Source organism: Myxocyprinus asiaticus, chromosome 16, assembly GCF_019703515.2.
Source record: "Myxocyprinus asiaticus isolate MX2 ecotype Aquarium Trade chromosome 16, UBuf_Myxa_2, whole genome shotgun sequence".
Lineage (NCBI taxonomy): Eukaryota > Metazoa > Chordata > Actinopteri > Cypriniformes > Catostomidae > Myxocyprinus > Myxocyprinus asiaticus.
In genome coordinates, this window is record NC_059359.1 from 5,126,248 (window position 1) to 5,153,285 (window position 27,038).

General features: G+C 39.9%; 1 protein-coding gene across 3 annotated transcripts in view; it reads left to right on the plus strand.

The window, feature by feature from the left end:
• LOC127454132 (raftlin-like) overlaps positions 1 to 27,038 on the plus strand; it is a 183,156-nt gene that overhangs the window by 119,646 nt on the left and 36,472 nt on the right. For all 3 annotated transcript variants that reach the window (XM_051721113.1, XM_051721112.1, XM_051721114.1), the window contains one exon: positions 26,095 to 26,210. In XM_051721113.1, the coding sequence (XP_051577073.1) occupies positions 26,095 to 26,210 (116 nt within the window). The remainder of the gene's footprint in view (positions 1 to 26,094; positions 26,211 to 27,038) is intronic.

Sequence of the window (27,038 nt, forward strand, 5' to 3'; positions counted from 1 at the left end):
GTTGTTGGGCCTCATGTATTCAGATAGAAGACAAAGGCAGGCCTAACAGTCAAAAACATTCCTCAAGCCCCCTCCTTCTAAGTCGTAAATTTTACTGACAAAAATCACGCCAAAATCAAACAAAGGGAGTCTAAAACAGACTACAGATCCATGAAGCCTTGCCCACTAAAGGATCGAGCACTCAACTCCTATTGGATGAGGCACACAACAGAACGTCCCTCAAACATGACATCATCAGGACTTCAAATAATTCTGAAATGCTTCCAAAGTGGCTTCCAGCGACTTCGTTCACCGAATACGGACGTAGCTTTTTGCTGCTCTCCGGTGCAACCTCGTGGCTTAAGGAAGTAATGTCCGACTTGAAACTGTAGCCATACAATCTCCATCTCGCTGGACGAGTTGAGATTACTCTGTGTTCAACCGAACACTCTAACGGATCCGAAGGAGACCGCCGAGCAATTCGCATCTTCATCCGTTGGCCTACAGAAGTGAAGAGATTAAAGATTTCTCTTCCATCTTCAATCAAGTTGACATTTCTGAGTTCTCCGCCAGCCTGCCGAGAATCAACAGCCGTACCGCCCGCCGATAGCGCGAGCCTCAAGGAACCGGGTCAAAGTTAAAGGACGGAGGAAAACACATTCTACCTGTGTCCTCATGCGATTCAAGTAAGAGGTTACGTCTGGGCAGAGATAGAATATTATAGCGTGTTATTCTTGTGTTTCAAGGTTTTTGCTTGTACAGTTTACGGACCGCCATGTCCGCTCATTATTAATACACAGGGTATTAATTATCACGAATTTGTTTTGCTGTATTGTGGTCCAACCAAATTGGACTGTTGTGCATTTTGGCCATCGCGGGTGAGACAGCAACTGAGTTCATCCATTAAAGAGTCAAATAACAAGGGACTTTTACGAGCCCCGCTCGTAAAACCGCGTCTCTGAGTGATGAACACGGCTGCTTTATCTCCAGCTATCGCGAAATCAGCTTTCAAGCTGTCACTTAATCATCTCTCTCTCTCTCTCTCACTAACCACACTGACACACACACACACACACACTGTCACACACACACCTTATGTGTTATAGGATTATTTTAGTTTCCATATCTAATCATATCACTGTTTAGTTTGTAGTTGTAAGTCGGAAGTTTATTGACTGCATTGTATTAATTATTAATTGATATTACTGCATAAATAAACTTCGTTTATATTACAAAGAGAAGTGTTTTGGTTTGTTTTGCATACGCCTGTGTCATGCTGACGGGATGTCAGTGCTCGGATTCAAACCTTCATTCATTGTTTTTTTCCCGAAAATCGATATTCTTCGGATGTCGATTTTCCTAAGAAAACAATCTAACATTGAGACTGTTTTAATATTCGGTTATTAGTCCCTGATTTCAGGGTGGTGCCCTGTCAATGTTATTAATATTCTATTGATTTTTGATAATTGATAATTATCTTTGATTGAATTTGAATGATCAATAAGCTAGTGTTAACTTTAATGTCTCATCGACGTTAACAATTAACGATTATCTTTGTTAACTGTTGATTTAAAGGATTAAAAAAAGCTAACATTGATTCTCATCAATGTTCTATTGATTTTAATAATTAATAATTATCTTTGATAATTATTAATTATTGCTAATAACCAAACTTGCTCCTAAACGTAGCACACTACATTTGCTGGAGTCCCATATGAGGTTTTAATGAGTTAGATACAATTAATTAATTTAAATATTGATTAATAACTACAGAAATAATTATTAATTATTTCTGATAGTAACACTGATCTAAACAACCAGTAAAGCCCTACAGTGTGCAATCTGCGGCACAGCGCTGCGGTGCCAGGCGAAAGTATAAACAAGGCTTGAGCTTGAAACTGCACACAATCCCTTATGTTTTTAAGCAGGCACACAGTGCTAATTCAGCATAAAACAATAACTAAAGCGATTGGGGTGTTCATTGCCATGAAGTTATGTTGCCCTTCTCCGTTGATGAAGATGTGGAATTTCAGCGTATGATTAAAACACTTGATCCGTGACATCCCGGACCTTTCTCCTATCCAATTTAATAGCAAGGTTATTCCTTCTATAATGATGTACAGCTTCGAATGTAAATATATCTTGAGTTGAGTTTGAAATGTCACTTGCGTGATACACGTCTTTTTAAAGATGTCATTCCGCAAGTGTTCGCGATGCGACCGACACGTTCCGCCACCTGATGAGCACGAGAGCTGTGTTCACTGCCTGGACCGCAACCATGCACAACCAGCTCTCATGGAGACAGACTGCCCTCACTGCAAGGGCATGAATCTCCAGATGTTGCGCTCTAGGACTGACCTCGTTCTGAGGGAAGATCCAGCCTCTCACGCCCTCCCACCCGCCTCTTCTGTGTTAAGTCCCAAGGGACCACATGAGGAGGCACGGCAGGGCAGTGAGGTTGAGCTGGAAGATTTAGAGGAGGATCTCGTGCCAGCGCAAGCCCTGTGAGCCCCCCAAACTTCCAATCTAACGTCATTGCCTTGCAATATGGTCATAATGAATTCCAGCACTCTTTTGGAGCACACGGCCAAATTGCATTTGGTGGCTCTGATGATGGGGATGATGGGCGAGTGGTCCACGGAGGATGTTGCCACCCCTTCCCCCAGCGAGGGTGAGGAACGTGCACACACCACAGACAAGGAGCTTCTTTGCCTCCTCACGAGTTCAGTTGAAGAGCTCAGTGATGAGCAACCTGGTGGTTCTGGACTGGATTATTTGGCTAACTCTCACTGAGTGACACAGAAAAAGCCGCCCTCCTCAGCACCCTGGTGTCACCTGATGGTCTCTTTGGCAACTCTGTGGAAGGCTTTTTAGGGCCTAGCACTTCCCGGCATGCTCCCGATTTAATTCCGGTCAGCACCCGGCAAAGAATCCATCTCGCTTCACCAGCGCAGCTGAAAGCTACTACTGAACCATATGTGAAGCCACTCAAACCATGGCCCAAGCGTAAGCACCTGCTGTCTCAGGGCGAAAAAATGCGCCGATGGAAAAACCCCGGCCGGGCAGCAAAAATTTTCCTGACATTCCCAGCCCCGTAAAGAGGAGCCCAGAGCTCACCTTTATTCATGGCCCAGAGCCGAAGATGGCTCGATTCAAGGCACACAGTGTTTCCCCCTCTTACCCAATACTGTTTATCGGGAATGGGACATTGTTCAAAATGTTGTTTTGTGTGTATTACTCAAATAAAGATTGTTCTCACATAAGAGAAAAAAGCACCCATTGTACAAACACAGGATGCTCACACATTCTCAGAAAAAGGGCCATTTCCTCTTCATGTATCATATACCCTACACGTTATGCTCAACCGCTTCCCTATGGTGAGTGGTGTTCTATCTCCTATAGCAAGCAAATCAATAAGCCTGCTGTCCCACTGCGCGAACGCACCGGCCACCTTGCTTCACCAGCGTTTTGCAATCTGTGGTCCGACCATAGGATGCGCCGGTGTTGCGTACAAAGATTCACAGTCTCCTCACAAAAAACGTGATAGAGACTGTCCCAGACTGCGGGGTTTACAGCCATTATTTTCTTGTTCCGAAGAAAGACGGCGGGCTTCGGCCCATTCTAGATCTGAGATGCTTGTATCACGTGCTCTCAAAATGCCCATTCAAAATGTTAACTCAGAAACATATCTTATCGCACATCCGTCCTCAGGACTGTTTGCATCAATAGATCTGAAGAACGCGTACTTTCATGTACCAACTGCACTGCATCACAGGCATTTTTTGTGAGATTCGCATTTGAGGGAACTGCATATCAATTCAAAGTCCTTCCTTTCGGTCTATCTCTGGCTCCCCGCACGTTCATGAAATGTATCGATGCAACGCTCACCCCATTGAAAATGAACAGTGTGCGTGTTTTGAATTACCTCGACGACTGGTTATTGTTAGCCCATTCAGAGGCACTACTGCACGGACACAGAGACTTGCTGCTTTGCCATCTTAAAAATCTGGGTCTGAATGTCAACTGGGCGTAAACCACACATTTCCCCAGCCAGCAAATTTTCTTTTAGGAGTTCGTCTCAACTCCATGAGCATGCGCGCACACCTCACGAACGATCACATATAGACCATTCTTCGGTGTCTGTCTCAGTTCAAACTGGGGAAAATATTGCCACTGAAGTCATTTCAGAGAATGCTGGGTTTTATGGCGGCAGCATCCACTGTCATACCATTAGGTCTTCTACACATGAGACCTCTCCAGTACTGGCTCAAGTGACACGTTCCACATCGCACCTGGAGCCATGGGCACATGCGCATCACGGTGACTCACCGCTGCCTGGCTGCTCTAGCACCATGGACAGCGTCGGCCTTCTACTAACAGGGTGTTATGCTGGGTCAAATTTTCAGAAGAAAAGTGGTGACCACAGATGCATCCAACACAGGTTAGGGTGTGTGATGGACGCCCCACTTTCGGCACCTGGACAGGTGTGAAACGGCCGTGGCACATCGACCTGTCCATCAACCACAGCAAACTGTCTTTCTAGCTTTGAGAGCTTTTTATTCCGACATTGTGAATCACCACATTCGTATTCGTTTGGACAACACAACAGTAGTGGCGTACATAAATCACCAGGGTGGACTACGGCGGACACCGCAATTAATGAGCATGACACAATGCTTCCTCCAATGGAGCGGGCGTCATCTCCTCTCATTGCGTGCAACACATGTCTCGGTCCATCTGAATTTTGGAGCGGATCTGTTGTCACGCCAGGGAGGATTAATAGGGGAATGAGACTTCATCTTCAGACAGTGATGATTTGGGAAATATTCGGCAAAGCGGAAGTCGACCTTATTGCCTCCGCGGAAATCCATGTCCCAAGCCCTGCTGGGCGTGGATGCGCTGGCTCACAAATGGCCGGCGAAGTGCACGTCCTTCATTCTGTCATCAGCAAAGTCAGAGTGGACATGGAAACAGTTCTGTTAATTGCGCCGAAATGACCCAATCAGTCCTGGTTTCCGGAGATGATATAAGTACTAGACAGCCTCCATGTGAAATACAGCTGAGCCCTATTGGTGTCAAAGCGCAGTCATGGTCTCGTCATGGGCGTGGACAAATGGTGTGTCCTTACAGGACATATGTTTTGCAGCAGGATGGTCCTCACAAAACATGTTCACAAGATTTTATAACCTGGACGTGGCAACCATCTCCTGTCAAGTCCTCTCTGTATAGAGCATTTCTTACATTCAAACGGGTGAGCCCAAGCCCTTATTACGGGTGGGCTACTAACTATAATCAACACAGCCACCTAATTATATGCTGTTGAACTGCCCCTTTAAAAGTCATAAGCACTCCCATAAGGAATAAAACCTACTTTTCCAACCATGTTGTGAGAGGGTTAATAAACCATACTGTGTATATCTATATGGTTCATATAAATCTCAGACTACATTAATTTCCATCTGGCGTCCGCCACGTGGGGCTATTCATATACACTTAAATATGACTTATAAGTCATCAACCTGTGGTCTGTGACTCTTTATGAATATCTTTATTTAGTGTTATAACTCTGGGAGTGTGATGTCACGTAGTGCTGCGTGATTGGATATCATTCCCCATAGTGCTTACAGCAATGTCGCATGAACTGAATCTAAAGGGAACATCTCCAGTTACACATGTAACCTCGGTTCCCTGAGATGAAGACATTGCGAAAGCTGGCCGCACTACTACTTCAGAGTTTCATAATATAATTGACTCGCTCTCGTCCCTCAGTCAGAAAATTCTGTAGAAATGGTGACTGAGCGCCTGCTTATGTATGCCAACTGTGCGCCTGAAGGGGCAGGGCTGAGATACCATTGCCAATCAGAGGATTGGCGTAATTGTATAAGGGTTTCAGCAGGTCATGTTGAAGGACACTCCCTACAGTGCTTACAGCATGTCTCGTTCCCTTCATCTTAGGGAACCGAGGTTACATGTGTAACCGGAGATGTTTTTAGTTAAGGTCCCTAAAACTAATCATGGATTTACTATAGTAATAATGTAGTAATCATGACTGAAATAACCATGACTGTTGTCACCATGGTTTTCCTAGCAAAAATCATGATTTTGCTATAATTATCCATGGTTTTACAACAGTAATACTGTTTCCATATAGTAACAATGATTTTACAATATATTGCAACCATGACAGTAACCATGTTGATTTTGTGGTTACTATGATTTTACTACAAATACCATGATTAAACTATGGGTACTGTAGTAAAACCTTGATTTTTATTAGGGGCAAACCTGTTGAAGCGTTTGTTACAAAATATAGTGCTCTTACTTTGGATTTTTCAGTTATACTGTTTTTCTGAACATAGCAAATACCGAACTGTACCGAAACCATGACCCTAAAACCGTGATACAAACCGAACCATGAGAAATTTGTATCCTTACACCCCTAGTACAATATATAATCAGCATTATATCAGCCATGAGCCCCCATTGTCATAGATATTAGCATTGGCCATTAAAAAAGCCATATCTGTTGACTACTATTTATATATACATATAAATATAATGTGTGTGTGTATATATATATATATATATATATATATATATATATATATATATATATATATATATATATATATACGCACTGGTGGCCAAAAGTTTGGAATAATGTACAGATTTTGCTCTTATGGAAAGAAATTGGTACTTTTATTTACCAAAGTGTCATCAGCTGATCACAATGTATAGTCAAGACATTAATAACTTGAACAATTACTATTACAATATGAAAATAATGTTCAGAACTTCTTAAACTACTTCAAAGAGTTCTCATCAAAAAATCCTCCATGTGCAGCAATGACAGCTTTGCAGATCCTTGACATTCTAGCTGTCAAGTTTGTCCAGATACTCAGGTGACATTTCACCCCACGCTTCCTGTAACACTTGCCATAGATGTGGCTGTCTTGTCGGGCACTTCTCACACACCTTACAGTCTAGCTGATCCCACAAAAGCTCAATGAGGTTAAGATCCAGAACACTCTTTTCCAATTATCTGTTGTCCAATGTCTGTGTTTCTTTGCCCACTCTAACCTTTTCTTTTTGTTTTTCTGTTTCAAAAGTGTCTTTTCTTTGCAATTCTTCCCATAAGGCCTGCACCCCTGAGTCTTCTCTTTACTGTTGTACATGAAACTGGTGTTGAGTGGGTAGAATTCAATGAAGCTGTCAGCTGAGGACATGTGAGGTGTCTATTTCTCAAGCTAGAGACTCTGATGTACTTATCCTCTTGTTTAGTTGTACATCTGGCCTTCCACATCTCTTTCTGTCCTTGTTAGAGTCAGTTGTCCTTTGTTTTTGAAGACTGTAGTGTACACCTTTGTAAGAAATCTTCCATTTTTTGGCAATTTCAAGCATTGTATAGCCTTCATTCCCCAAAACAATGATTGACTGACGAGTTTCTAGAGAAAGCTGTTACTTTTTTGCCATTTTTTACCTAATATTGACCTTAAGACATGCCAGTCTATTGCATACTGTGGCAACACAAAGACAATGTAAAGCATTTAACAAACCAAATAGCTTTCAGCAGTGTTTGATATAATGGCAAGTGATTTTCTAGTACCAAATTAGCAATTTAGCATGATTACTCAAGGATAAGGTGTTGGAGTGATGGTGCTGTTTTTTACATCAGTAATGTCCTGACTATACTTTGTGATCAGTTGAATGCCACTTTGGTGAATTAATGTACCAATTTCCTTCCGAAACAGCAAAATCTGTACATTATTCCAAACTTTTGGCCACCAGAGTGTGTGTATATATATATATATATATATAAACTAAGTATTATTTATCAAGTCATTATTAATTATTTTTGGCTTCCTTTCTATAAGTGATAAAGATTCAGTAGCTCGTGTATCTCCTCCAATAAATGAAGCACATTTTTAAAAATGTAATTAGCTTGTTATCATGTTTTTGTGTCTAACTTTGATTTCTGTTTCAGTAAATAAGCATCCCATTAAAATCCCTTGTGGGGTTTCGCTCGCTCAAGTGCATGGAAAGTATTTACAGAGTACAATTCAGTGTGCAGTGGAGATAGTCATCTCTGCTGTGGATCTTATTGCACTGTGGGAAAAGCACTGGTGGTTAGCATTGTGTTTTTGATGGCTAACCCAATATAGGTTGTTTTGTGGCTGGGTTATAACATTGGGGACGTTGGGGAAAGGAGGATATTTGTCATCATTGAAGAGCTTTCTGGATCTTCATGTTGCAAGAGAAAGTGTTGTAATGGTAGTGTGGAAATGACGCAAAACCCAAGCCTCTTGTTAGTTAATTAATTTGCTTAAATGACTCCCCTGTAAACTCAGTAAACTCCTACCAAGTTCTGTGCAATTCTTAAAGCTGCACTATGTAAGATTTTTTGGTTAAAAATGAACAAATTGCCATTATTGATTTAGTACATCAACAATTAGTGTTCAAAACAATGTCCTTACCTTACTTTGATTTACTACGTTAAGCCTATAAAAATGGTTTGTATTTTAAGCCGTCGGTTTTGATTTGGCGCGAAATCGCTGGTTTATGATGTTCATTCTTGCGTCATTACATCATGTCCACACACACAGGAAAGAAGTGCCGCCTGTCTCATGTTCCTGCTGGAGAAACTACGCTGTTCAACTCAGTTCAGTTCAGTTATCCGTTTGACGAAGTTGTTTACCTGCTATAATGCTTGGATATGTTTTCTGGTAGGGTTGTTGAAGCTAATATTGCTTGTCATGCTCTTATGAATCGAACATTACTTGTGTTAACCGATCGTGATGTATCTATATTGTCCGGTGATGTTACTGTGACTTGTTTAATATGTATGACTTCTGAAACTGACTTCTTGTAATTCTTATATTGCACATTTAAGCATATTATTTTTTACATTTAATAAAGTATATTTTATCCCCATCATTATTGAATCCTCATTTTATGTTTTAGTTTATGGTGTTATTATGTGCATTGCATAGACATGCTATTGTAATAACTGAAGCTGGACAATATAGTATAAAAATAATAAAGCCTTCTATTGAACTCGTATCAGCCATTTCACAAGTTTTAACCTCTTAAATTGAAAATTGTTGTACAATTCAAACATTCATAGTAGATAAAACCCTTGAATAATCATATTAAGATCTACTGGTGGTGGCTGAGGATAGTCCCCTGTTCTCTTTTTAAAAGTGCTTTGAGTGTAGTGTCAGAAAAGCGATTTAAGTGTAAAATTCAATCAAATATGTAAATATGAGTGTTGTTTATCTTCATCTAAGCAAGTAATTTTTCCATTTCAAATGTTTAATTGTATAACATAATATCAACATGAAAATAGCACGTTATGACTCTGGCTCCAGTCATGATCACACACAGGCGATGTCAAGGTAAGCTCAAACTGGGAGATTCATCCGCCAGAAGAGCAGTGCCAGAACACAACTGAAGCAATATATTCTTCTACAAATTGCTTGCAATTTAAGTTTCAACCAGAGATGGCACTAGAGAGCACAAAGTTACGTAGTGCAGCTTTAAGAGGAATGTTGCCCTAAGGTAGCCCAAAAATAGTCACTGTGCAAAAATCAGAAATGAACTAGATTTTGACATTTTCTAAAGCAAATGTGAGTGCTTGCCTGCAAAAGTCAACACCACAATGCTAGAGTGTTTTGGGAGGTTGCCAGGGATTTGCTAAGGCACATTGTTATGTGGTTGCTAGGGCTTTGTTAGGTGGTTGCAAGGGTGTTCTGGGTAGTTGCAAGGGTTTCCTGGCTGGTTTTAGGTTGTTGCTTACTGGCCAAAGTTTGTAAGCAAAGTCTCTATGATATTCTGGTCTGGATATGGCCCGGGTCCCTGCTTCAGTGTAAGTCTATGGAATTTTTTCACCTGTTTTGTCATCCACCAAGCAAATATCCATAAATCTGATCATTCATAGAAGAAATTGCACACCTCTCCTTAACCAGCTGCATGATTTGAAGTTAGTCATTGTGTGTGGACTCAACCAGAGATCCCTGGCTCAAAATTATTTTTTATAGATTTTATTTTACCGGGGAAAGATAAATATGAAATGCCATGGATTAATATTTGCCAAGTAATTCGTTATTTTGTACAGGGGGGTCAAAATGACAATTTTCACCTATGATTTTGGAGCAAAACTACAAGTCAAAAAATAATCTTAGAAAGGTGGTATCATCGTTATTTTATTTTTACATAGAGATATGTAGGTCTGTTACTAAAATCAGTTGACTTCAGCAAAGAATCTGAAGAGGCAGGACCCAAACGCAGAGTGAAACAAAGGATTTTATTAATACCAAAAATAAACAGAGCCAAAAACGAAAAAGTACCCCATAGGGGAAAAACAAAGTCCAGGGCAGTAAGCACACAGATGGGCTGGGCTGGATCAAAACGGAGCAGAACACTGAACCGACAGGATGAGAGAACAAGACGAACTGGCACAGGACAGTGCACACGAAGAGAATAAAACAGGGAGAGAAATCAACAAGTTAATAGCCACAAAACAAAATGAAGCCACGTGCTCGCACAAAAAAAACACCCGAATGGCACGAGCATATATCGCCAAGACAATAAGGCAACTTGCGCTCATGCCAACAAACAGACAGGAGGAGTGAATGCATGGCAACGCAACAAAGCAATGGCATGCACTCTCACACTAGACAAAGCCTGAGTGTACATCGCAAGGCAAACACCACGCAATGCATGCAACAGGCGAGAGAAGACACCTGTGCAAGTGTTCGGCCACAAGTAAAACCGACATCTAAGACAGAAGTGACCAAACCCCAGCACAACGTGAAGACGGCTCGCGACTCAGACGCACAGCACAAAGCGAGCGCAACGCGAAGTGCACCCGCGGTCACGTAAGACAAACACAATCAATTGACATGAGTGCATGTCGCCAAGATGACATAAGAGCAATGCGTTCATGCCAATAAAAGACCAGACATGGAGCATGAGTGTCCAGATCCCGACACCAGAACCAAAACCAAACCAGACAGGAGAGTCAGGATCCAGACACCATGCTCCGAACATGAAACACAAGACCGACCACAGAGCGCACGGCAGGAAACCACAACCTGAAACCGTGCGCTCACACAGAGACAGAAAACAAAACACAACACAGACACAAGAGTGTCAGGATTCTGTTGCAACAAAAACCCAGACTGTCAAAGTGACAGGATCCTGACACCTTGTTGCATTATGTACCAATTGCGTGAGTTGGAATGCCTATAACTCCAGAAGTATTAAAGTATTAGAAGTATTACCTTAACATCCTTTTAGGTTTTGATTCAGAACAAATGCTTGTTGTTATATCTTAATTTTTAAGGTGCTATATGGTTAAATCCCAGCGATATGGGGCTCTCAATGTGGCTCCATCCAAAAAAATTAACATTTTTACCCTTTATTAATGGTTGTGCTTCAGATATGAATGATACCTCAAATTGTGCAGCTTGTTGTGCTAGTACAGGCTTTTTGCCTTATATAAAATATAGTTTCTTACTTATTTCCTTTTCATTTTGGGTTGAAATGTGGTCTGGGCATGTTTTGCTGAGATTCACCCATTGAATCTAGCTCTAGTTGGGTTTTGTTTGAAGTGAGTGCGTCCTTTCTTCACATATTACGGATGTGTTGATGTTTACAGTGAGAAGACACTGTGGGAGTTCATCACCATGGAGTTCTCATTATACATTCACAGAGCAGACTCAAAGAGAAGCTAAATTTGGAGAGATGTGGACCATGTGCTGCTCACAGGCCTGATAATGAATGCGACTGCTGCCTTCATGTAATCAGACACTTATGAAATGTGTACATGCTGGCAGGGCTTTGATAGCACATTGTTCCTAGACTCCGCGGGGTTGCCAGCACCTCACCTTCCTCCTCCTTTAACATGCCGGTCAGGAAGTTATTTTTCTTGGCACGTGTCATTGACATTAACAGCATAATTTATTTTCTACAGTTCTAGAGACATGAAACATGTTGGTGTTTTACTTTTCATCTTTAGGTGGTGGTCTGGTTCCGGAAGTAAAAAGAATCTCCCATTCATGTTCTCCAAAGGGGAATTGATTATTAACGATAACTTATAAACCTTTATTTTATATATATATATATATATATATATATATATATATATATATATATATATATAGACACACACACACACACACACACACACATATAACATATCATTTTTAGGTCACTGTGTCAAGTTAAACGTAGTTTAATACTTGGGGATCTCAAGATGTGTTTTTCTAAGTTCGGATTTGCACTCCATCAAGCTGTTTTTTTGAATGCAAGAAAGCGTCCTCATGTTGTGCTGTCTGCTGAAGGGTTGTTTGTTCTCTGTATAAGCTGTGCATTGCCTATACAGCTGAAGTTTCACTTACTGCCCGCTGGAGAAAACAGGTGGTACTTTAAGCTTAAATTGTTTAGGAATCTTTCTTATTACGATCCGGGGACATGATTAATTGCGTTCATTTGTTAATGTGTTATTTTTATATAATTAATTACACTGAATCAACGTTAAATCAACAGCCCTAATATACAGCTCTGGAAAAAAATTAAGAGACCACTGCAAAATTATCAGTTTCTCTGGATTTACTATTTACAGGTATGTGTTTGAGTAAAATGAACATTTTTGTTTTATTGTATAAAGAATTGACAACATTTCTCCCAAATTCCAAATAAAAATATTGTCATTTAAAGCATTTATTTGCAGAAAATGACAACTGGTCAAAATAACAAAAAATATGCAGTGTTTTCAGACCTCTAATAATGCAAAGAAAATAAGTTCATATTCATTTGTAAACAACATAATACTAATGTTTTAACTTAGGAAGAGTTCAGAAATCAATATTTGGTGGAATAACCCTGATTTTCAATCACAACTTTCATGCATCTTGGCATGCTCTCTACCAGTCTTTCGCATTGCTGTTGGGTGACTTTATGCCACTCCTGGCGCAAAAATTCAAGCAGCTCGGCTTGTTTGATGGCTTGTGCCATCAATCTTCCTCTTGATCACATTCCAGAGGTTTTCAATGGGGTTCAGGTCTGGAGATTGGGCTGGCCATGACAGGGTCTTGATCCGGTGGTCATCCATCACACCTTGATTGACCTGGCTGTGTGGCATGGAAAAAACAATCCTCAGCTTTGGGGAACATTGTCAGAGCAGAAGGAAGCAAGTTGTCTTCCAGGATAACCTTGTATGTGGCTTGATTAATGTGTCCTTCACAAAGACGAATCTGCCCGATTCCAGCCTTGCTGAAACACCCCCAGATCATCACCGATCCTCCACCTGGTCGTCTAATGGTTAGACGGAGACCTGGATAGGCCTTCAAGCCACAGTGTCTCGCACCCACTGTGAAATTTGGTGGAGGATCGGTGATTATCTGGGGCATAAAGTCACCCAACAGCAATGCGAAAGACTGGTAGAGAGCATGCCAAGATGCATGAAAGCTGTGACTGAAAGAGGGTTATTCCACCAAATATTGATTTCTGAACTCTTCCTAAGTTAAAACATTAGAATTGTGTTGTTTAAAAATGAATATGAACTTATTTTCTTTGCATTATTCGAGGTCTGAAAACACAGCATCATTTTTGTTGTTTTGACCAGTTGTCATTTTCTGCAAATAAATGCTTTAAATGACAATATTGTTATTTGGAATTTGGGAGAAATGTTGTCAGTACTTTATAGAATAAAACAAAAATGTTCATTTTACTCAAACACATACCTATAAATAGTAAATCCAGAGAAACTGATAACTTTGCAGTGGTCTCCAGATATATATATATATAATTTGAATAGCACATTTCATACATAAAATGAAGCTCAAATTGCTTCACAGGTGAATATATAAAATCAATATCTTAGCATCATCTAGCAAAACAAAGGGTTGAATTCATGCAATATTTCTAAAAGCAGGTCTTAGTAACATAATTTATGTGAGATTTAAAGCTCAGTTCACTATCTAGTATGACACCAAGGTTCCTCACTTGTGTCTTTGACAGTAGAGCCAGTGTATGTAGTGCAGTTTAAATTTTCTCTCTCTCATTTTTTTTGCCAACAATAAAAATAAAAACAATGAAAAAAGTTTTATCCTCTTTCAGTTTCAGAAAGCTTGTGTTCATCCATAGTAGGATGCTGTATATAGTATATTAGACATTATAAATATAGGATTAAGATGGAAAATTATTATTTATTTTTTTAGGCCCTAAAAATAGTCTACATTTTCTGAAGCAAAATGTAATTTCTTATTTATTTCTTTTGATTTCGGGGTGAAATATGACCTAGACGTGTTCTTGACAGGTTTTGTGAGATTTGCCCTTCTGTTTGATATAAGATCATAATGATAGTCTCGGGAGATCAGTGATGGCACGGCCTACACCACCTCCTCCTCATCTTCATCAGAATCTGCCCTCCAGGTGGCTTTGATATGAGTTTATCCGCCGGTCCAGAGGTGGATTGGGGTTTTGTGGCAGCTTAAAGTCTCCTGATGGATTCTGCTCTTTGTCGATGCTGTTGGTACGGCGTTCTGCTTCACCAATTTACTTTTTCACCTCATCTGTGCCCTCCGTCTACCTCGGTTTTGGTGACATTGAAATTGTCCAGGAGAATGTCCTTTAAAAAAAGATGCTTTCCTTTACCTTCTCTCCTCTTTAAAGGGATTGTTCACCCCAAAAACAATGTCTGTTCACTTCAAACCTGTATGACTTTCTTTCTTCTGTGGAACACAAAAGGGGAGTTTTTGAAGAATGTCCTCACCGCTCTTTTCTATATAATGAACGTGAATGTGGACTGAGGCTGTCAAGATACAAAATGACATAAAAGCACCAGCAAAAGTGGTCTAAACTACTTGTTCGCTATATATTCCAGTTCGATAGCTTTGGATGAGAAACAGACAAAATGTAAGACGTTATTCACTGAAAAATTTCAAAACTCGTCCTTGCTCACCTTTGCACGTTAATGAGAAAAGTAGCAATGCCCATTTCATGAACAAATCTTTCTTTTGAGTCAGACCTTTTCAGATCTTTTTGGTCTAAAAACACAATATTTGATTGGAGAACTACTGTGAAGGGACAGATTTTCAGTGACTAACAACTTCAATTTCATTCATTTCCTCACACAAAACTATACAATGAAAAAAAAAGATTTGTTGGCTCAACAACCATAATCATATAGCATTAGAAAATAAATAGCTTCTACTCAGAAACGTACATATTTATAACATTTGTAGCTTTATTTAATTTGCATCAATATGTACAACACAAAATATTAATTATAAGGTGAACTTAGAGTTATACATAAAGTAAAAGAATAATTGTTAGTTACTTGAACTTCTTTGGCTTAAAAATACATAAGATTACGATTTTAAGTACTACTAACTCAAACGATGAAGTACAGAACTGAGGGAAGTTTTGGGGAAATACTTAAAAGTCCTTGCGCATTAAAAAAAATGTAAGCACATTTGTTTGGTCAAAAGGAACTTATTTGGGGCATTTATTTAGTTGTTATTAAAAATGTATAGAGATTGTAGCTCTTTTTAGTATTATTTATGTTGTTTTACTGTAATTTACTGGGGGGGTAAAGTCACCATGCCATTTTTTCTTGCACATGTGCATTGCTGAAGTGCATCTTTATCTTAGCTTAATTCTTTAATGACTGACCTCAGTTAATATTTCCTTTTGAGCCAGTTAAATTAGGAAAAACAATAATATTAGAGTAAATTGAAACAACATGCCATTAGTTGTTAAATCTTATTTATGTGACATACCTTTTTTTTTCTTCCCAATTTGGAATGCCCAATTCCCAATGCGCTCTAAGTCCTCGTGGTGGCGTAGTGTCTCGCCTCAATCCGGGTGGTGGAGGATGAATCTCAGTTGCCTCCGCATCTGAGAACGTCAATCACGTGACTTGTTGAGCGCGTTACAGCGGAGACATAGCACGTGTGGGACTTCACACTATTCTCCGCGGCATCCACGCACAACTCACCATGTCCCCCACCGAGAGCGATAGCAACACATTATTGCGACCACGAGGAGGTTACCCCATGTGACTCTACCCTCCCTAGCAACCGGGCCAATTTGGTTGCTTAGGAGACATGGCTGAAGTCACTCAGCACGCCCTGGATTCGAACACATGACTCCAGGGGTGGTAGTCAGCGTCAATACTCGCTGAACTACCCAGGCTCCCCTCTGACATACCTTTTTAAGGATATCTAACAAAGGTTTTCTAGTTATTCTGACATAATAATGCACATAAGTTGAATTTACTGAAAAAGTGTGATGCAAAAATGCTACTTATATATTTTAAGTAAATCCAACACATAATTTTTTTCAGTGTACTCTATGTCGTCAGAAGACTTGTAATAAAGCATAAAAGTCCATCCATCCATCCAACTTCTAAAGCCGCTTGTTCTATTTAGGGTCGCAGGTAGTGCTGGAGCCTATCCCAGCTGTCTTGGGTCGAAGGCAGGGAAACCTCCTGGACAGGTGGCCAGTCCATCACAGGGCAAACACACACAGACATACACACTCTCACCTACGGGCAATTTAGAATTTCTAATTCACTTAACCTGCATGTTTTTGGACTGTGGGGGAAACTGGAGCACACAGAGGAAACCCACACAAACACGGGAAGAATATGCAAACTCCACACAGAAAGGCCCTGGGTGAGCCGGGACTCAAACCGGGGACCTTCTTGCTGTGAGGCGACAGTGCTACCCACTGAAACACTGTGCCTACAAGTCATATGGACTATTTGTATGGTACATTTATGCTAAGATTTTGGAGCTTGACAGCCCCAGTCCTTATTGACTTTCATTATTTGGAAAAGAGTTGCCAAGATATTATTCAAAAATTCACCTTTTGTGTTCCATTGAAGAAACAAAGTCATAAGGGTTTGGAATGACATGAGAGTGAGTAAATGATGACAGAATATTCATTGTTGGGTGAACTGTTCCTTTAAAGACATGTTTCCATGGTGAGAAAAAGCTAGAGGCAGGAGTAATTTTTCAGTGCGATGGGTGTGGCGTCAATGAAAGCCTGTGTGAGTGTCACCTATATTGAATTTGCAAATCTTGATGCTCTCAGCTCAGTGTAGGCGTCATGAGTTTGAAATTAAAGATTCATATGCTCCACAGGAGAGCAACATGGTAAGCCATGTGCTCATCACATTTCCAGGTTTAGCTTCTGCTGAAAAGATGCAAGCAATGTTGACTAAAAGGTTTCTTTTGTGAGCATTTTACACCGGCGCAAAATCCCCCCCTCCCCTCCTCAGAAAAGAATACGCCCCCTCAGCTGTGCCACAATCATGCATCTGACTATTCTTGCTGTTCTGCCTATATGCAGATACAGTGAAAGTGGAGATATTCAGTTTATGAATTTCCAATAAGGTATTATCTTGCTATGAAAGGAATATTGGAGATACTTCCACTGTCATTTTCCCGATCCACAAAAGGATTGCCGTATAAATGGAACCATTTTGGCAGGTCCAAGAGAAAGAGACAAACAGACACCAGTCAATGACATGTACACACATACAGTACACACCTAATCATGAGTGTTGATTATTCTGTAATCAATGAGTGTTGATTATTCATGTTTTTGAGACGTTACAGACATTACAGCTGATTTTCTGTAAAGCTGAATAAATCATTCTTATTCAAAGTATGTCCAGCATCATCCAATCAGTGCCAACCATGTTAAAATTAGGGGTGTGCAGCGAAGCCATTATCTGTATCTGTTCATATGACAAAATTATGTATCCATTATGTATCTGTATCCGCCTCTGTATTCGGATAGAACCGGGTGTGGGCGGGGCTTAAACCGGAAGTGCTTCAAAACTAAATGAAATGCCCATTTGTATTACTCTTACATTTATAGTTTCTATTATAAAATATGCCTTGTATATGCCTTTTCATAATAATAGCCTAATAATAATAATTATTATTATTATTATTATTAATATACAATTATTATTTACTAAAATATTATTATTATTTTTTTCTTAACAGATGAAGCTGAATTTGTAGGCTACATTAACTGTAGAATATGTTGTGGTTTCTCCTGGTATTTCAGATATTAATATCCGCATGAATTTTCAATTGTCGGTGCATGTATAACAACATTATTCTGAAGGCAAGAGGTGTCAAGCAAAATGTGAAATGTCAAGTACACATTTTGCAGTGAATAATAAATACAAATCAAACATTAAAAAAATTAAAATAAAATCAATAGCCTACAAACAGGTTAAAGTCCCATAAATCTATCAGGAATTATTACGATAGAACATCATTATTTAGTTAAATAATAATAATAATAATGTTAAATTTATATAGTGTCTTACCAGAGTTCAAGAACACTTAACATTTTCAAATTTAGCACAGTTTAATGAAGAAGAAGAAGAAGAAGAAGAAGAAGAAAAGCATGTTTCCGTTTCTTCATTTTACGTAAGGAGGAATATTCCAAATAGATGAATACTCTTTGGAGCATTTAAACCTTTATGGAGTATTTTAACTTTTGTTTCAGAATAAAGTCTTAACCAGTTAATAACCTTAATCGCTGATGTGGATATAAATGTGGTCAACTTTAAGAGACAGATAGATGGGGGCCTGGCTAGCTCAGCGAATAAAGATGCTGACTACCACCCCTGGAGTTCGCAAGTTCGAATCCAGGTCATGCTGAGTGACTCCAGCCAGGTCTCCTAAGCAGCCAAATTGGCCCAGTTGCTAGGGAGGGTAGAGACACATAGGGTAACCTCCTCGTGGTCGCTATAATGTGGTTTGCTTTCGGTGGGGCACGTGGTGAGTTGTGAGTGGATGCCTCCACACGCACTATGTCTCTGCGGTAACACGCTCGACAAGCCACGTGATAAGATGCGCAGATTGACGGTCTCAGATGTGGAGGCAACTGAGATTCATCCTCCGCCACCCAGATTGAGGTGAGTCACTACGCCACCACAAGGACTTAGAGTGCATTGGGAATTGGGCATTCCAAATTGGGGAGAAAAAGGGGAGACAGGTAGATGGGCTCTGGCATAAAATCATCACTGTAGGTCAGGAATTTAACATCGCGCTCAGGTTTAGGCTATAAATAAATACGTGTGAATCGTGTATATGATGTCTTATCTTAGTTAATGTTACACTTGACAATCTCCAGACACGCACAATTAACAGAGACCACAAACGGTGTCGAGACCGCCCCCATCCGATCTGAAATCAAAACGTGCGCATTTTCATTCATAAGGTTTACACTTTAGAAATATTGGCTGTACAGATTCATAAATTCGTTGTTATTTTGGATGTTTATTTAAAATGCTTTATCCTTGTGCTTTTTGGATAATCAGTCATACAAATATTTTTTATATTATTCAGATGAATCCATTATTCCTGCCTTGTCTTACCAGAGGCACTTTTGTTGGTGCTGCATCCGTAGGAGTGCTTCAAGGAAATCAACATCATGTTGTTGTGTCGCGTGACTCGGTGCGACAGAAGTTAACCCTTTAAATGACAGTCTAGATTCTTGTGAACATTATTCAGTCAGTTTTTATTCATTTAAATGATGCATTGCTTATAGCGAAGTCAAAATACAACATCCATGCATGTGGATACAGGGTCGCACGAGGTTAAAGTAGGAAGTATTTATTATAGTATTTATTTGCTTAGTCTTATTGGCCGCATACAAAGTGCAACTAAATATGTATTACAATCATTAAAAGCAAAAAATAATAATAATAATAATTTCAGTATTTGTGTCTTGTTTTGCAGCAAAAATAGCTAAACATCCTTAAAGCAACATAAGTCTACCTGAGAAACAAAACTGTGTAAGATAAAACTTTTTTTCAGAGAACATATATATATATATATATATATATTATTTTCAATCCACACATCTTATCACATGGTTTGTTGAGCATGTTACCATGGAGACATAGCACGTGTGGAGGCTTCACACCATCCACCGCGGCATCCACGCACAACTCACCACGAGCCCCACTGAGAGCAAGAACCACATTATAGGGACCATGAGGAGGTTACCCCATGTGACTCTACCCTCCCTAGCAACCATGCCAATTTGGTTGCTTAGGAGACCTGGCTGGAGTCACTCAGCACGCCTTGGGATTTGAACTTGCGAACTCCAGGGGTGGTAGTCAGCGTCTTTACTCACTGAGCTACCCAGGCCCCACTTCAGAGAATATATTTTGAATAAAATTAATTTTTTTAATTACATTTTTTTTTAAAGCATAAACCTCACTAAATTTGAGGCTTTCATACTTCAGTAGACCACAAAAGATTATTTTATTTTTTTTAATCTTCAGGTGTGGTGCAACATTAGGGAGGGAATTTTCATTTTTGGGGGGAACTGTCCTTTAAAACAAAAACAAGCTATTTGCCACTTGGTTAGAAAAATAAAATAGTACTGGGCGAGTTAGCGTTGGGTGATATGGCTAAAACTATATCTCAATATTTTTCAGGCCATTGTCGATATTTGATATATATCTCAATAATTACGTATTTGCTCAAAAGTGATTTTTTTTTTTTTTTTTTTTTATCAATTTCATCCAAACAGGCATATTGTAGCCAAATAGATTCAATATTTTAAAGGCACTGAATAAAAATCTATTTAAAAATAATGAAGGCATGTTTCCCACAGTTTTTCACTAAATGAACACAAGGGAAAATGAGATTTAATCATTTTTATTGATATGCACTTTTATATTTATATTTTATCTTCAGTGACACATATTAGCATAATAAAAAGCATTATTTACCTTCATATATACACTCACTCAGAACTTTATTAGGAACACCTGTAAATTCAGGGGATAATCTAATCAGCCAATCGTGTGGCAGCAGTGCAATGCATAAAATCAATCAGATACGGGTCAGGAGCTTCAGTTAATGTTCACATCAACCATCAGAATAGGGGAAAAATGTGACCTCAGTGATTTCGAGCGTGGCATGACTGTTGGTGCCAGATGGGCTGGTTTGAGTATTTCTGTAACTGCTGATCTCCTGGGATTTTCATGCACAACAGTCTCTAGAATTTACTCAGAATGGTGCAAAAAACAAAAAACATCCAGTGAGCGGCAGTTCTGCGGATGGAAACGCCTTGTTGATGTGAGAGGTCAAAGGAGAATGGCCAGACTGGTTCAAGATAACAGAAAGGCTGCGGTAACTCAGATATCCGCTCTGTACAATTGTAGTGAGCAGAATAGCATCTCAGAATGTACAACATGTCGAACCTTGAGGTGGATGGGCTACAACAGCTGAAGATAATGTCTGGCACTTTATTAGGACCATAGTGTTCCTAATAAAGTGCTCAGTGAGTGTATTTTCCAAAACATTTTTTAAATGAACAAGGTGTGCAAAAGCTACTAGTTTTTGGAACCCTGTTGAATATTGCATAATACTAAAATATTACTGTGGGACCCAGTCAAGTTTATTATTATAATATTATACTGAATTATCATTATTATTTTGAGGATTAGATTTGTTTTATATGAAAGTAATATATTTCTGTCCAAATTAGTTTACCTTCACCTAGAGCTTTTATTTTGACACTGAAAGTGCAGTGTGTATTTGAAAGTTGAAAATGTTATACAATCTGGTGAAATGCTGTCATCTCCTCCTTTTCTGTGTCGATTTTGTAGATTTGTATAATAACTCTTAACGGTTTGACATTTTGCGAATACTTGAACCTGCAGTACTTTTCTTTTACAATGCATTTGAACTGCTCTAAAAGCCATTAAAACCCAAGCCTATGCACAGAACTGACCATTTATTAACCCATTTATTCTGAATCGCACACAAGCCATGTTTATCTTTGTATGTCTTTAATCACAGCCTTTTGCAGTTTAATAATCACATATGACCATATCAGTATGTTGGTGTTATTTTGATTAAGCCCTGAAGGATCGTGAAATTAGTCTACTGATGCTCTTTATGAAACTTAAAGGCTAAATAAATAGCAATACATTAAAATAATTGTGATATTCACAATATTGCTTAATTTTATATCATCAGCAAAGTCATCTTGACTATATCCTGATTATTTCATATATCGCCTAGCCCTAAAGCCAGATCATCCATTGAGCCACATTCAAATCTTGTTTTATGCCTTATTGGAACTATTTGCACACTTAGGATTATAATTGAATGGAAATCCACCCCCAAACGGTAGGAAAGGTCATAGCTCATAGATTTTTGCTCTGTTTGTTTGCGACACAACATGTCGACTTATTATGTCCCAACCAATGGCGTGAGTTTGGGGGCAGTCTATCTGTTTGATCGACTAATGGAAGATGAAGGACTATTTGGGAAACCTGTTTGGAAACAATCATTAATTTTGTCATTCCATTTGGTGCCATAGAGACACAGAATTGACACACTTCACCTTCACAGAGGCTAAGAGTGTAAGTAGTTTGTCTGCTCAGATGATCGACATTTAATGTGCAAATCCAGCTAACCCCACTCTATCTGTTTCTGTCCCACGTTGTAAAATATACATGAGCTGTCTCGAGCATTAGCAACTCTCTCTGACACTTTGAAACGCTATCAGTCACGATTGACCCGACCAGACACTCCACATATTTCAACAGCTTCACTCCATCAAATGGACAATCCCTCACTCTCTCCCTTCAATCTCCATAAACACCCCCCCTCAAATGACTGACAACTTATTAAGCTGACATTTGGCGTGTCTGTAGAAAAGACAGCTCTCGGACTCTCTCACCTGAGACGTCAGTGTCTATTCAGAAAAGCTGTACAGCTGAGGCAGTCTCCCATGTAGACTTTTCCAATTATGTTCCCAAGTGGGAACATCTGATGTAGGGGGGCCAGAACAATGCCCCCGTATAAAAGGCCTGTGAGATGTCTTCAGCTGAGTAAGTGCAGCCTTAAATGGGTTATTTTGATGGAAGAACCAAGGTGATGGCCACCCTTCCCCTCCCTTTCCCCAGAAAACCCCCTTTGAAGGGCCCTGCCAGGGTCCAACCCACAGTTGCCCATCCTTCAGACCCCTGTAATGTAATCTGGAGTGTCTCCCATTGCAGACAGGGACAGCACAAACCATATTAGTGTGTAAATGCAGGGAGGGGTAATAAGGAAGCTCTCAACCCAAGAGAGGGTGCAGAAAAAACACTGGATGTGAGCCAGTTCCCAGACACCCTTGCTCTCGTCTTCAAAACTCAACAGAGTTTATTATCTGCCCATATATGAAGATGACTCTAAAACAGGGCCAAGCGAAGGAGCCACATGGGGCGACAAGCGACACCAGACCATTAAAATGTTCAGCTTTTACGTTTGGACTAGGTTTAAAAGGGCTTGCTTATTTCATTGGGTATGTTCCAGATTCCAATATGGACATCTTGGCTAATTAGGCTAGTCATTCATTATTCTCTGACTGTCTTGTTTCTGTCATTCTTTCTTTTCTTTGATATATTTTAAACGACTCCCCATGTCTCTTCCAGCATCTCTTCTTTCTCTTCTTACAGTTTTATGACCTAGAATTCCCCCTACAGCTATTCTCTCTTGCTGTGCTTTAGTGCAATACGTTTTGCTGGGCATCAAGAACAAAAAAGTTAAATCATGAAGAAAAAACAAATTCACACGGAGCATTTAGGTTCCACTAGTTTCAGCCTCAGACAACATGAAACAAAGTCATGTACCGAGTTGATATAGTGAGGGCATTTGATGATAAAATAATTACTGGATTTGCTGTAGATTTTCAGGTAAGTTGCACTGATGTTTGAGGCGCTTGGTAGCAAGTTTAACTAGAACAACCAGAACTGGATAATCTGCTTTGTTTTCTGAGTTATGTCAGTGAATAATTATATTAGCTTGACAAAGCCAACATACTGATATTCTAGATCTTTGAAGCTACATCCACCAAAGTTGGCACAGACCTTCAGACTGTTCTGTCTCGGCTTGCTATGACTTTTCTAACTGATCAGATTTATGGTTTTTGAACAGATGCCATTCAAAATCCTATCCACAGTTTTCCTGAGCAACCACTGGGCGGCACCATGATTTAAAAAAAAATAAATTATCGCCTTTTCTCCCAATTTGGAATGCCCAATTCCCACTACTTAGTTGGTCCTCATGGTGGCGTGGTTACTCACCTCAATCCAGGTGGTGGAGGACAAGTCCCAGATGCCTCCGCTTCTGAGACCATCAATCTTATCACGTGGCTCGCTGTGCATGACACCGCGGAGGCTCATGCTACTCTCCGCGATCCACGCACAACTTACCATGTGCCCCATTGAGAGCGAGAACCCCTAATCATGACCACGAGGAGGTTACCCCATGTGACTCTACCCTACCTAGCAACTGGGCCAATTTGGTTGCTTAGGAGACCTGGCTGGAGTCACTCAGCATGCCCTGGATTCAAATTCATGACTCCAGGGGTGGTAGTCAGCGACAATACTCGCTGAGCTAACCATGCCCCGGGCGGCGCCATGATTATTCTAATTGCCTATTTTCTATTTCTGGTCTTGAGACGCCAAGAGAAAACTGCCAAAACGAGTGATCCAGAGGAGAACAACAACCATTTAAGTGTTACTTGGAGTAAAAATGAATTTCAGGCTCAACTTTGGCAGTTGTTGGCTGTCATAATAACTCAGATTAATTCATGATATCAGCGTAACTAAACTCGGATCATTGCTTCATATCATACACACTTAGGTGAGACACTGTCTTTAAAAAAAAAGGTCATCTAGACTCTGTGAAGTATAGGTATGTTTTTTGACCATTTTTACAAATGTAATACCCTAAACATTACACAACCTGCTAAGAATTTACGCCGATACAAGTGAGACCGGAAATTGAAAACAGTCGAATCGTGGAGCACTTCTGCGCTCAGGAAAAAGGTGGATATACTTGTATTAACGGAATGTTCATATGGGCCAAGAATGTTCAAACTCCAACTGTCAAAAAATTCAAATGTAAACAAGGCCTTTAATCTGCTTTAGGCCACTTCCACATGAATATATTATTATTATTATTATTATTTCAAAAGCATAAATTTTGCTACGTTTTGGCCTTCCGTCCGTCATTTTAGTCCAGCGAAAACGCCTCCCAAGTGGATTCATTTGAAAATGGCATCTTCACATTGTAATGTGGACAGGGAAACTGAGATATTTGAAAACTATGACGTATTTGTTGTCATGTGATGCAGTCATGTGATCCATTCAAACCAAAGCAATCAAGATGGTGGCCCATGTTGTAGCAGCGCCACAGACTATTTAGTAGAGATGGGCCACATCTATTAAAATTAATGAGAGAAACTGGAACACCCAACGTTCAGCAGATGTAGAAAGGAAGTCCTACCTTACAGGTAAAAGAGCCAATCACCTTTTAGATACAGACATCGCTGTCAATCAACTCCACAACGCGTATGCGCATTAGCTAACCTTCAAACTTATTTTATACAAGGCTTTGTCAAGCCAACATCAAAGCCTGTCTTGACCAACTTTACCTATCTAAACTATATTTAGAATCTAGTATCTATTACTTTATTTCAGACAGAAAATCTGATCTGATCACAGAGTCTATTTTCCACTATTTTTTTCAGTGTTTTATGTACAACTGTTTGCATAATTATTTGAGTAAATCTTTTTCCATGTTGGTCTATTTTCGAGGTACCAATTATTTCAGATGAACATGTCTCAAAATGTCACGTAAAACAAAGCTAATTGTGATTGTTCGCTTTAAATGTCAGTCAGACAGTCACCTTCCAGTTTAAATGCCAAAGTATACTTCAGTTTTCCACGTGACGCAAATTTCGTCATCAGCACAGTACACGTGTACAGTCCGCATCTTGGCAGGTCGTCGGTGCATGCGCCTGCCGTTGACTGTATTAAAAGAGTATCGCAAAGCAATCGTAATGTGCAGGCATCAAACACATCCCTATTGGCTCGCGGTCAAAAGAGTATGCTTAAAAAGGCTGAGCGCTCTTGACTTTGTGCGAGACAGAGTGGCACATGGGGAAAAAAAGGAAGAGTACCCTAGCCGTAGGTGGGCAGTTGCAATGGAGACCAGACTTTATGCTGATAGTCAAAGGTCTGGCTAGAGATTTTTCTGACTCATCCTCTCTTCCCAACAGATCTGCTCTCCTCAACTGTGGACAGCGTGTTTGTGTTCCAGGAAGGGGTGGAAGGCGACACTAACGCAGCTACTGCGTACGACGCTATAGTAGTGGAACAGTGGACAATCATCGATGTGAGTGTCACTCAAATGCACTTCCATTCTGTTTTTAGAGCAGCTATTGTCCTATTTTCATGTACAGAACAACATGACCCAATATGCCTTTAATATAAATGGCTCAATTTGAATAACGTGAAGTAGTGTTTTGATCATGATTGACTCGCATATTTGAACGAATCATTCTTTTTCACTTCCATGCAGTCCCCTCTTTTTAAAGTCCTGCTTTCTAAGACTGACTGTAGCACGAGCATGGTCCTATCCTCTTTAAGTGGGCGGTTCTTGAACAGAACAAGCTGCAAAGTAGACCAGACTTTATGTCGATAGTCAAAAGACTGGCTATGTGAGACTACCAGCACTGAGTGCGTGAAATTACTTGACATACTCCTAACAAACATTCAATTAAGTGAAGCTACTAAAACATTGTCTTGAAGGTCACTACAAATTACACAAAAAAAAAGCTGAAAATCCCATTTCACATTAGAACTTCCTGTCTAAGTGACAGTAATAGGCCCTGCTGCTCAGAGTGACTAAGCCTTGCTTGTTTAAATCAGATATCTTGCCAGTTCGCCATTGATTACTCTCAAGTTGGTCTCGCTTGCGTTTATTTGTGTGTGTGTGAGTGTGTGTGAGGAGTGAATGAACTGGGCAGTGTTTCTTTAGTTAGCGCTGTATACTATCAGCGTAATCCAGCTTTGAGCTTTATTTTATAATCCTACAGCCCTCCTGTCTTTCTCTCTGCCTGTCTCTCTCTTTTCTACTGAAGCATGGAGTTTTTTAATGTAGCTGAGGGTAAGGACACACCGCCTCTGGCCAGCATTATTCAGAGCAGATCGACTGACGCGC